General features: G+C 38.9%; 1 protein-coding gene across 1 annotated transcript; it reads left to right on the top strand.

The window, feature by feature from the left end:
* The first annotated feature begins 122 nt into the window (after positions 1-122).
* smarcal1 (SWI/SNF related, matrix associated, actin dependent regulator of chromatin, subfamily a-like 1) lies at positions 123-11,904 on the top strand. The gene is made up of 17 exons (XM_056754943.1): positions 123-709; positions 2,051-2,318; positions 2,461-2,511; positions 2,594-2,854; positions 4,445-4,495; positions 4,798-4,981; positions 5,149-5,299; positions 7,120-7,281; positions 7,674-7,739; positions 8,309-8,449; positions 8,920-9,138; positions 9,320-9,390; positions 9,493-9,595; positions 9,795-9,977; positions 10,388-10,488; positions 11,284-11,380; positions 11,609-11,904. The coding sequence occupies exons 1-17, from the start codon at positions 464-466 to the stop codon at positions 11,693-11,695; spliced, it is 2,442 nt and encodes an 813-aa protein (XP_056610921.1). The 5' UTR covers positions 123-463; the 3' UTR covers positions 11,696-11,904.
* Positions 11,905-12,044: the final 140 nt, after the last annotated feature.

Raw genomic sequence — 12,044 nt, 5'->3', positions numbered from 1 at the left:
TACAACAGGCGTGTTAATCCTAGATCCCGCCTCACTGTCACATCCAGTCTTCCCATTGGAGAATGTCAACGTCAATCACTTTACATCAAGCGCGTACGTCTTGTCGTCACGTCCTGTTGCGCGCCGCGTCATTTGAAGTTCTCGCAAAGTTTAGCTCGCTAACCAATATAGTTTATTTATATTGTCACGCGTTTGTTTTGAATTCACATGATAATGTAATAATCGATTGAATGAAATACCTTAGTAACGCGTTTATTGTCAGTTTTGGCGGTATTTGGACGCGATCGGCTTCTGCGGATATCAACGACAGCGACAGAATCGAATCTGACTGTACAGAGCTAATGTGATTTATAACATGTATGAACGTGTTCTAGTTCATGTATGAACGTGTTCTCTGCTGCTGTAAATATGTCAAATTGAAATGATACGTTTGTAAGGGCTTTGAGTTGTAAGAAGTGCAGTAATGTCTGTGAGTTTAACTCCAGAACAGCAGAGACTCATTGAGGAGAACAGACGGAGAGCTTTAGCCAGAAGAGCTGAGAGACTCGCGCAGGGTAACACACCTCATCACCCGCCCGGATCTGCTCCAAACACCCCCCCACAACCACAGTCTGTCTCGAGTGTGTCCTACAGTAACACAACACAGACAAAGCAGGTGTTTACATCTGATCGGACACATCCGGGTGCAGCCGTGAAAGATCAAAAGCAGGTGAGCACCAAACTCACGTGGTTATGTTTTGGGGTGATGATGCTCGGTATGAGGTTTCGCCGGGCTCCCAAGGTAAATCGCGGTATACTCTTTTAAATGTCTGGGTAAAAACCATCAGACACAGTGTATTCGGTTTTTTACCTGCACACAATATTTGGAAAGGCAGTAAACAAGGTCAGGATAACAAGATCAGCTTTCCTGTAGCTCAGTGGTAAGAGCAAGGTTGTGGGTTCGATCCCAGGGGGTTGCAAATACCTATGTAAAATGTATAGGATAAAGCAATGTAAGTCGCTTTGGATAAAGGCGTCTGCCAAATGCCTAAATGTAAATGATATAAATCAGTGGTTTCTTGACCCATGCTTTTTTATCATTAAACTTGCATGCCAACGTGCACATATAGAAATAAATCATTTAAATGTAGATAAATTAAGCGTAACCAAAAAGTAGCACAGGACCTGATGGATTCCAACACATTCTGTCTTTGATGAGATGTAAAGAAATAGCTGATATCTTGGGAACGGTATAACCTTTCAGCCGTGTCTTTTCCCGAACCGCGGTATACCTTGGAACCCATATAGCCCATGCCGATGACCAATGGCTGATTTTTTTTATTTTTAGTTAATTTCTGACACGAGGTCTAAATAAGCACAGTGTCTACAACATAAAACGCTGTTTTTGGATGTTACTGTCTGTTAGTTTGTATTGTTTTGGGGAAATTGAATTGCTCAGACTAGATTTCATGGAGTTGTCAGTTATGTTTTGTTTAGATATCAGTTAAGTAGGGCTGCTGGATTATGACAAAAATCATAATGACGATTATTTTATCCAATATTGAGATCCCGATTATTTAAAACGATTAATCATTGCCTTTACGAACAACATTGAAAACTGAAAAAAACTTTTAAACTGTGAATCCAACTGAAGGAAAAATATATATAAATGTAAACATAGCACAGCTGAACCACGTGGAAAGGTGTGCGCTTTATATGCGGTTAGATAAAATTTATAAATTTATATAATCCGGTGGATTTATACCACAAAAAAAGAGAGGATCCATGCAAAATGGTTGATGATTACGATTAATTTTCGATTAATTGCACAGCCCTACAGCTTAGTCTCTTATGTTTCTCCTATAATTGAGTAGAAATAGAGAAATACAGTAGAAACAGACGAGAGTTGTCAAAATCAATGAAGTGAACTGTATGGGGTTGTAAAATGAAGATGTGGATTGTAGATGTAAAACAATCAGGATTTGGGTAAAATTGGGTCATTTTTGGTAGACTTGTTTGAAACAAATGTCCGCTATGATGTTTGTGTTTGTGTTTGTCTTTGCTTTGTCAGCTGATTGACAGTAAAGGTTCTTTTGTACCTCCGGCGCCCAAAACTGCCTCTGCGTCCTGCAGCTTTTATGGACAGACTGTCAAAGCACCGACAGGAGAGAAGAGGACATCTAAATCCCCTGAAACTGGCTCAGGTGTTCCTGCTAAGAAACCTCTGGTGTGTGTTAAAGGAAGATGTGTGTCACATTCAGACGATCGCTTCAGAGTGGAGGTCGGTTATTACGCCGATCTCATTACCGTGTTTAAAACCATTCCCTCCAAGAATTATGGTGAGTACAGATGACAGGCAAAAGAGTTCATATTGGCATTCACCTGAATATTCACTCATCTCATGTCAGTTCATACATATTTCCATGGAACAAAAAGATGAATTTCGAAGAGTGTTTAAAGATGTTATTTGTGCTGTCACAGATCCTGCGACAAAGATGTGGAACTTCAGTCTTGAGCACTATCAGATGCTGAGTATGTTGTTCTTCTTGATATATGTAGAACATGTTTTCCTCTGGTGTTACGGTGAGTTCAATGGTTTTTGGATGTGTTTCAGTGGATCAGGCTGCTAGTTTCCCCTCCGTCTCTCTGAAACCTCTGGATGGAATGGAAGGGCTGAACATTACAGCATCCAGCAGTCGACCCAAAGACGGAGCCGCGTTGGCAGCTTTGATGAGACTCTGTCAGGGCTGGCAAAAACCAGGTGCCACCATCCAGGGGAAGTGTGTTCTTGTGTCTCGCTCTCGAATGGAGGTAGATATCGGATTCCAGGCTGATGTCATTGGAATATTTAAGCAGATGCCATCTAAATGTTACGGTGAGCGGAACAGAAATGTATAAAAGAGAAGAGAAGCACTAATGGTTATACATTGTCTACACCGGACGTGACATGCACGCAGCGACATGAAAACCTAATGCGTTTCTAATGTCTTTTGTCGTGTCGCGTAACGTCCGGCTAAGAGGCAGTGTTAGGGTTTTAAAAAGAGTTTGATACTCAAATGTAAAAACTAAATATTCAGAATGAGGTGGTTTATTTTTACATAAGGTTTGCAAAAGCTGGTACTGTAACAGGGTTGCAAAAGTTCTCCAATTTAATTTTAAATTGGTTATTTATGAAGCGATTTGGTTTGTGGGAATAAACACTAAATATGCATCAAAATGTCAGAATGGGTAGTGGACATTTCCAATAGTTCTTGAAACAAAAATACAAAATCCATGCCTCAAATCACTGAAAAAATAAAGATTTTTACTTGTTCAATTTACTTAACTTGCTTAAGTTAAATCAACACAACTTTAGAAAAAATTTGGTCACAACATGATTTTTTATGTTTAGTCATATAACTGAATCCATTGACTTATTTTTCCCAGCATGCTTTGCGTATAACTGCGTTTTGAGAGTTATTTTCTTAAATAAGTGTTATGCTATGGATTTTTTAGTAAAAAGAAACACTTGTTAGTGTTTAATGTTCATTTATATTCAGGTTTTGTCAAGTTTGTTATATTTTTGAGTTTTGTGGTTACCATTGTTTAGAAAAGCGTTGCCTTTGGTTAGTTCGTAGACGCTTACGATCCTATATTTGCATTTCTATTGAAGGGATAGTTCAGCTAAACCCCCCAATTTGCCGTTTATTTCCTCCCCCTCAGGCCATCTGAGATGTAGGTGACATTTTTTCTTGAGTAGAACCATCAAGAAGATTGTTTGGTAAATCCGCAGCCCTCTCTGCTTCAAATAATGGGAGTATATGGGGTCAACCTGTCTAAAGAGTTCCTAAAGCACATAATTCCAAAAAGCGGCTCCTGGCGACATGTTGACGTTTTGTGAAGTGACTCGATATTTTCATAAATTAGAATTTCATTTTTATTAATATTAGCCATTCTGTACAGCCTCAACACTCCCTTTCTGCAGGTGGCGCTAAACGTACCAGACGCTGGTATGCCATCCGCCACCAAATACTACAAGAAGAAGATTGTGATTGTGTGCAGTGGCTGCACATTATGGCAAATATTATTAAAATGACGTTCAGTTTTATCAAAATATCAAACGATTCACTTCACGAAACGTCACCATGTCGCTAGGAGCCTCATTTTGGAATTTCATAAAATAATCTTGTCGATAAAATTTGTATTTTTATATTGTTTTTATGTAAAATATGCACGACGCAAATTCATTTAATCAAGACTACAAAAACAAATTAAGTTCATACAACAAGATTATAAAGAATCGTTTCAAACTAATTTGATTTTGTTCGAGTAATGTAATTCAATTTTGGGAAAAGTTTTCCTTAATTTAATTAAGTGCATTCAACCACCTTTATTTTTTGAGTGATGTTTTTAAACAACTTTTGTAGAGCATGGAAGGTTTCGGAGAGCTAGACTTGTAATGCACTTTTGTTTTGGTTGTGATTAGACATGAAGAGCAGAAAGTGGAGTTTCTTACTGGAGGACTATGGAAAACTCAGTGAGTCACCTTCATTTTGTCTGTTTAAACGAATTCGGACTCTTTGTGTGTTTTTGAAGTGTGTAAGTGCAGTCATTGCATGCTGTGTGATTGAGTGAATCAGAAATCAAAGCAAAACAGATGTAGATGTTGTTCTGACAAACTTCATGTGCCGCTCAGCTGCAGTGTCACTTGTTTATGGAGTGTTTTTAGAAATGAAATGTGTAAATTAAACTGCATTACTGTTGTTTCACCGTGGAGGGTGTTTTAGTGGATGTGCGAGGTCAGTTCATGAAGGTCATCATTTGTTCTCTTGTGATCAGTGACTTCACTCAGAAAGCTGTCAGCGGTGGAGATTGAACCCTTACCCCCTTCGGTGATCCAGTCCTTCTCCTCTCAGTTTGAGGCGAGCGAGTCGAGACCTGCTGCTCCTCCTGACGCCGATCTCTCTGGTGTAGATCCAGAGCTCACGCGCAACCTCATGCCGTTCCAGAGAGATGGAGTCAAGTATGACTTTTGTGTTCTTATGCACACGACAGATCAGAATCACTATCTATTAAACACTTACATGCTACGCAAGGACCTCACAAAGCAACTGAAATGTCGAGAATTAGATGTGGATGAATATTGAACGAGTAATCAACAGCGTCTGGTGATGTGTGATAATGTGTTAGTTTCGCAGTGTCTAGAGAAGGCCGTCTGCTGTTGGCGGATGACATGGGTTTGGGTAAAACAGTCCAGGCCATCTGTATCGCCGCATACTACAGGAGGGAGTGGCCGTTGCTTGTGGTCGCCCCGTCCTCAGTGCGCTTCACATGGGCCGAGGTAATGCACCTTCACTTCACAGGCAATAGCGGCGCTGTGCAGACCGATCAAAGGCTGAATTAAAGCTGTGCATGCCGTTTAGAAATTTTGTACGACTTGAACCGACTTTTCTCAGTTGCAAGACTAAAATAAAAGTTTATTTCTGTGTTAATACAATTTTGGTAGGCTGGTTTTCACACTGAATTAATACTACATTGTAGGTTTGAGGGTTAGTTTCATGGTATATGTGTTAAAGTGTTTTTTAAAGTGGTGGATGGTGTTGTGGTGGTATATTTTGCCTGTATTACCATACTTTAGTTACAGAGCTGTCAAACGATTAATTGTGATTAATCGCATACAGAATAAAAGTTGTACTGTGCATAGTTCCTTTGTGTTAATAAACACATAAACATACATGCATATATTTAAGAAACATATAAAATATAAAAATTAATAAAAGTTTATATGTAATTTAAATTATTGGTAAATATCAATAATTCACCACAAAAAAAGGGTTGATATATACATTTATGTGTATGTTTTTGTATTTACAAACAAAAAATTAATGTGCACAATACACGGACACATATTATGTAAACACAAACTTTTATTCTAGTTGCGATTAATCACGATTAATCGTTTGACAGCCCATATATACACTAAAATATGCAATATAAAGGCAGTACAGCTCACCCTTGTGTCTTCTATAGAGATGTGCAATAATAGCGATGATCTGAGGTCAAACAATTATTTAATAATCGTGATGGCCCTAAATCATAATACGTTATTTTGTGTCGTTTAATAAAATAAAAATTAAAAGGAATACTGATTTATCTCGGTGGGTAAATTAATAATATATGCTCATGTTTACTATGATTTTTAGGCACACAGTGTTAAGCAGCACATAACATACGCAATATGAAGTTTTTATGGTTTATACTTTTTAATTAAAATGTTTGTTTATCAGGCAAATCCGCTATCTAATCCACTTCGTTTGCGCTTTGAAAATGAAACATGGCGCGAACATCCAACATTTTTTCAGGTGCTCCTTTTCCAACTCCTCCCTCGACTGCAAGGACGTATCTCGCCTATCGGTTTGCAAATGGGCACATTTTAGATTTTTGTCTCGTCTCGAATATAATTATCAATATAATATTAGCTGTAAATTCCATAACATTGTTTTATTAGAATGGTCTTCGGCCCGATTCATATTTTGCGTCTAAAACCACGTGGAAAACGTGAGCCGTGTCACTTTCTATGAATATGCTTACGGAAGAGACGCGAAATGTGAATCTTACTCTTTCTATACCATGAACTGTACTGTATTTCACCCTTTTCTGTGTTTTTCTTTGTTTTGTGTTCCTCCTCTAAAGCTGTTTAAAACAATACACCATTGTAAAAAGCGATCTGTAAATCAAATCTAATTTAATTGATTTTGAAATCAATCGATCTCTATATCCAGTCGTTATTGTTTCAGGCAAAAAAAGCGTTTGGGAGCCACACGGTAGAAATATAAACTCAGATCTGACTTCATGTTTGCCATTGATTATAAGAGACATCTCGTCATCTTCACTCTTAAAAGCACCAGCTGCCGCCCGTTTCAAGAACGTTTTATGAGATACCTGATGTGAAATATCATTTATTCATTCATGTTTTACACAGCAGCACTCTTGAGAATGGACAAGTTCTCTTCTCTCCCAGCGGTGATTCACGAGGGTGTATTTTATAGTCGCACTGTTTACTGCCATGAGCACGTGACTCAACCCCCTTAGAGGAAGAATCTTACAAGACGAATAAGAATAAAACACCACCACACTGAACTCTCTATCTGTGTCTCGCAGGCTTTCCGCCGATGGCTGCCGTCCGTGAGCGCTGACAGTATTAATGTGGTGGTTAAAGGTAAAGACAGCCTCCGCTCGGGTCTTATCAGCATCGTCAGCTACGATCTGCTCAGTAAGATGGACAAACAGCAGCCGTCCAGCCCGTTCAATGTCATCATTATGGTGAGAGATCTCTGGTGGAGACTTCTGGAAAACTTAATGTGCAAAGAATTTAAAAACGCACCACACAGTGTCAGTGTAGTGTCCGACCTGAGACTTTAACGTTTAAATCTATTTAAAAAAATCTCTATTCACATTTTTAACCGATTGGATGTGATAGGATTAGGTTTTGTGAAAGAATAATTCCCAGAACATGCTAGCGCTAGCTTACTAAAGCATAAAGGATGATCCTCAGGCTGCAGAAACTGTCTTACAGTTTTGGTTGTGATGTTTTCTTGGTTCCAGATCATCATCTGACCTTACGCAACTGCCCTTTAACCTTCAGATGTCTGGACTCTTAAATAAGTGCGTCTGTTTTAAGGCTGTTAACTGAAATCTCTTGATCTTTCATACAGGACGAGTCTCACTTTCTGAAGAACGTTAAGACGGCTCGCTGCAGGGCAGCTCTTCCTCTGCTGAAGGTTTGCTGAACTTTAAACAAACACTTAACAATTGTCAAGCGTTTCTGAAGGTTTGGCTCTTCGTGGTCAGCACTCAAAACCTGCTGTTCTACCTAGAGAGCATTTTGGGTAATATAGGTACACGCTGGCTCAGTGCTTATGATCTGTTCAAAATGACAATGTCAATTATATTACATCACAATTATTTCATGATCAACATGAATGTGTAAATTATCAACATCTGCCAGGTAAGTCTTTAAGTTCTGCTGCCATATAGCACATCGCTTCTTAAAGGGCGTTCACACCAGATGCGGTAAATCGTGCCATTCGGATCCGGTGTCATTTCCCTCGCCAGAGTAGGAAACAAATCACGTTCTCTAACAAAGACTGACGTTTGCGCATGCACTAGCAGACCTCCCTTTCACTTCTATAGATCCGCATGTGTTTAACTGTGAAGTGACCTTGATGCCATTGTTACTGTTTATTGTTAAAAGCTAAAGTTTATGAATACACGTGCACTGAGAGGGGCACCTGATGGTTAACCACTAATAAAATCTTTCTGTCATTTGTTTGTGATGTTTGTGGATCAGGCTGCTAAGAGAGTGATCCTGCTGTCAGGGACGCCGGCCATGTCCCGACCCGCTGAGCTCTACACTCAGATTCAGGCTGTGAGACCGTCTCTCTTCCCACGCTTCCATGACTTTGGGACACGTTACTGTGATGCCAAGCAGGTAAACAGATGAAAGCTCTAGAGTTTCAATCCAAAATGATCACAAATCTGTATGAATTAAAATGACACTGTTACATTTACACAAGTAATTTGTTGCTCTCTCACAGCTGAGGCGATTGGATGGAGTTCTCAGTTGTTTTTCATTTGAGTATCAACTTAGTCTCAGATGTTCCTCCTAAAATTGCTGATGACAATAAAAATATAGTTTAATTGTTGAAACACATGAAGGTGTAAATGAATGTAGATTGTAGAGGTGAAATTATGTGTATTGGAGTCAATGTGATGAGAAATGTGGAGTTGATATGGAGATCTTCAATAACATTGACTTTTGATTGCAGACGAGATGAATCTGAGCTCAACATTGTTGACATCTCTCCTCATTTTTGACGCCACCAAGTTTCCATTTGCTCTTGATTTAATCTCATGGATGTTTAGGAGAAATAACCGAGATGTCATGTTGCGTGTGTTCAGCTTCAGTGGGGGTGGGATTATTCCGGCTCCTGTAATCTGATCGAACTGAAGCTTTTTCTGGAGGAGTCCATCATGCTCAGACGTCTGAAGTCAGAGGTGCTCTCGCAGCTCCCCGCCAAACAACGCAAGGTGGTTACCGTGACGACAGACGGCATCAACTCCCGCACCAAAGCCGCACTCAACGCCGCTGCCAAAGAGCTCGCCAAAGGCTGCCGCAATGTAAAACAAATCGACTTGTGTAAAACACTCAACATTTCTTTAAAGCTGTGATAATAAGTTGACTTTGTAAAATAACTGGAAGGTTTGCCACTAAAAACGACACAGTTCACCTGTAATATTAGCTTCGGTTTGTTCGACTCGTGTTTATGTCACTATTTACTGAACATTCATGAACTTGCAGAAAATTCAAGAGAAAGAAGCTCTTCTGGTCTTCTTCAACCACACCGCAGAGGCCAAAATCAAAGCCATCATGTACGTTTACTTTATTCATCATCATATTTTTTAAGTTTCAACACTACTTGATTGTAGACGGTGATTGTGAAGTGAAGCATATGTGTTAAACTTGTGTCTCAGGGAATATATTTCTGACACGTTGGAGTGCGGACGAGAGAAGTTTCTGGTCTTCGCTCATCACAAGCTGGTGCTGGACAGCGTGACCAAAGAGCTCGGCGAGAAGGTTCGGGTTTGTCATCGGCCATAGGCGCGGTCCAGACTGAAACTGCTGACTTGTGAAAAGAACTCATGTGTCCTCCGCATATATTGTGATTTTAGTTTTTTGTGGACAGGCAGAGTAACAGATTTATTTTGGACCTGGCTGTAGGTTTTGGATGTTGATTGTGAGCGCTGGTTCTGTGTTGACACTGTTGTTTGTGCAGGGAATCAACTATATTCGTATCGACGGATCGACGCCGTCTGAACAGCGACAGCAGCTGTGTGATAGGTTTCAGTTCAGCCCACAGAGTTGTGTGGCTGTTCTCTCCATCACCGCTGCAAACATGGGCCTGACGCTGCACGCCGCTGATCTCGTGGTGTTCGCTGAGCTCTTCTGGAACCCCGGGGTGAGAGTTAAATAAACTCGCATGAACATTCTGAGTGATGAGGAGTATGTGAAGTATAAAAAATATATTTTAAATATTGTGATTTACAGGCCTAGCAAAGGCACATTTCTATAGATTTAATTCTATTCTATATCTATATCGAAAATGCTTGAATTTTCATTTTTGTGGGTCCAATCTTCAAGTTATTTAGATTTTTAAAAGTTGTGTATTGACCAGCCAATATCAAACAAGCATTCACATTCAAGAATAATCTAGGACCGCAGCTTGTATAGAATCAGATGAAGAATGAAAAGCAGAAATGAAGATTGTTTGTCTGTTTGAGTCTGATAAAACATTTTCAGTGTGTTATTTGTAATTGTAGGAAAACCTGTAAAACATGACGTCATCGATGATGTGTTTGTGTTTTCCAGGTGTTGATTCAAGCTGAAGATCGTGTGCACAGGATTGGACAAACCAGTAATGTGGACATTCATTACCTGGTGGCTAAAGGCACTGCAGACGACTACCTGTGGTGTGTGAAATCATCTTTCATATTTTTGTCCTTTCTACGGGAATTCCAGAGATGCTTTAAATGACTTTATTGATGTTGCCAACATGATCTGCATCTGCATTTTAAAGAACTAGTGCACTACAAAATTTGCACCCATTCACTTTTCATAGTATTTTTTATTCCTACTATTCAAAGTAAATGGAGGCCAATTTTGGGACAGTTTCCTCAAAAATATAAATTCTGTCATCGTTTAATAACCCCCAAGTTCTTTCAAACCTACAGTATGTACATTTCTTTGTTCTGTTTGTTCTGCACAAAGAAAGATATTTATAAGAATGGAAGCCATTTTCAGTTCTGGGACATCATCCAGGACCATAGTAGGATTTTTTTTTGTTCTGTTGAACATAAAGTGAGATATTTTTGAAGAATTTAGGAACACAATCAGCTCTGGTGCACCTTCACCTACCATTTCTCTTGTCCTACAATGGTAGTCAATGATGTCACAGAATTGAAAATTGCTAACATTTTTCCAAATATCTTTCTCTGTGTTTATGTATAATTTATACTGGTATGAAATGACAAGAGGCATGAAGCGAGAATTTTCATTTTTGGGTGAACTATCCCTTTAAGTCTTTCAAATCATAAGAAATTTATAAAAACATCCTCAGGTCAGGCGGAGTTCAGACTGTCTGTTCTTTGCATTTTTTCTCAACTGTTCTTCCATTACAATTCTGGCCAGATAATCTAAAAACAGACAGTTTTGATCACTCGTGCTGGACACTGTCATTTTATAAAAGGTTTGCTTTTCTCTTCCAGGCCGATGATTCAAAATAAAATGAATGTTTTAGAGCAGGTGGGCTTGTCGGAATCCAATATTTCTGAGAAAGCTGAATCTGCCAGTTTCCACAGTAAGGTCAGTATGAATCAGAGTATGAAAAATCAGAGCTGGTCATTATTCACCTTATTCTACAGTATATATGTTAGATAAACTGTACATATTAAAGACAAGAGCTCGCTTGTTTTTCAAACATTTGTAGATGATTTCAGGATTACAGTAGGTATCTGTTTTCATGTACAACACTGGTCTTCTCTTCCTTGTTTTAAATTTAAAAGCTGTTGATATATTTCTTCTTTTGGTCAGGACCCTCAACAGTTGACCATCACTGAGATGTTCCAGAGGTCTTTTGATGAAGACGAGATGCTTGCATTAATCGATGAAGATCAGTAAGAACGCTGATTCAGTAAAAAACAGTTCACTTCAAGTATTTCCATGATGAGACAGATTTATTTAGTTTCCTCAGTTAATATGATATCATGGAAACTGCGCACAATAATGATTTACAGTTCTTTCCCATTTGTTTAAATGCAGAATCGATCTATACAAATAAGACGTGTCAAATGTTTCAATTCTTGTACCAAATAAATCAACAAAACATGTTTTCTGAGTTTTTAATGTAGAAAAGTTTATCCTTTCCTACTTCATCCTTCAGGATCAAAAAAGGAGAAAAGAATCAATAAAATCTGAAGGTTTCATGACATCAGCAGAAGAATGAGAATTATAAAGAATAACTCAATCT

Source organism: Triplophysa dalaica, chromosome 8 (assembly GCF_015846415.1).
Source record: "Triplophysa dalaica isolate WHDGS20190420 chromosome 8, ASM1584641v1, whole genome shotgun sequence".
Taxonomy (NCBI): domain Eukaryota; kingdom Metazoa; phylum Chordata; class Actinopteri; order Cypriniformes; family Nemacheilidae; genus Triplophysa; species Triplophysa dalaica.
This window is presented reverse-complemented; position numbering and strand designations above follow the sequence as displayed.

Excerpts from the sequence above, each read along its gene's own strand:
- smarcal1 (XM_056754943.1), top strand. The coding sequence starts at position 464 with ATGTCTGTGAGTTTAACTCCAGAACAGCAGAGACTCATTGAGGAGAAC. Across the intron at positions 2,512-2,593 it reads TGAGCACTATCAGATGCTGA|TGGATCAGGCTGCTAGTTTC; the intron begins GTATGTTGTTCT and ends GATGTGTTTCAG. Across the intron at positions 7,740-8,308 it reads CAGCTCTTCCTCTGCTGAAG|GCTGCTAAGAGAGTGATCCT; the intron begins GTTTGCTGAACT and ends TTTGTGGATCAG.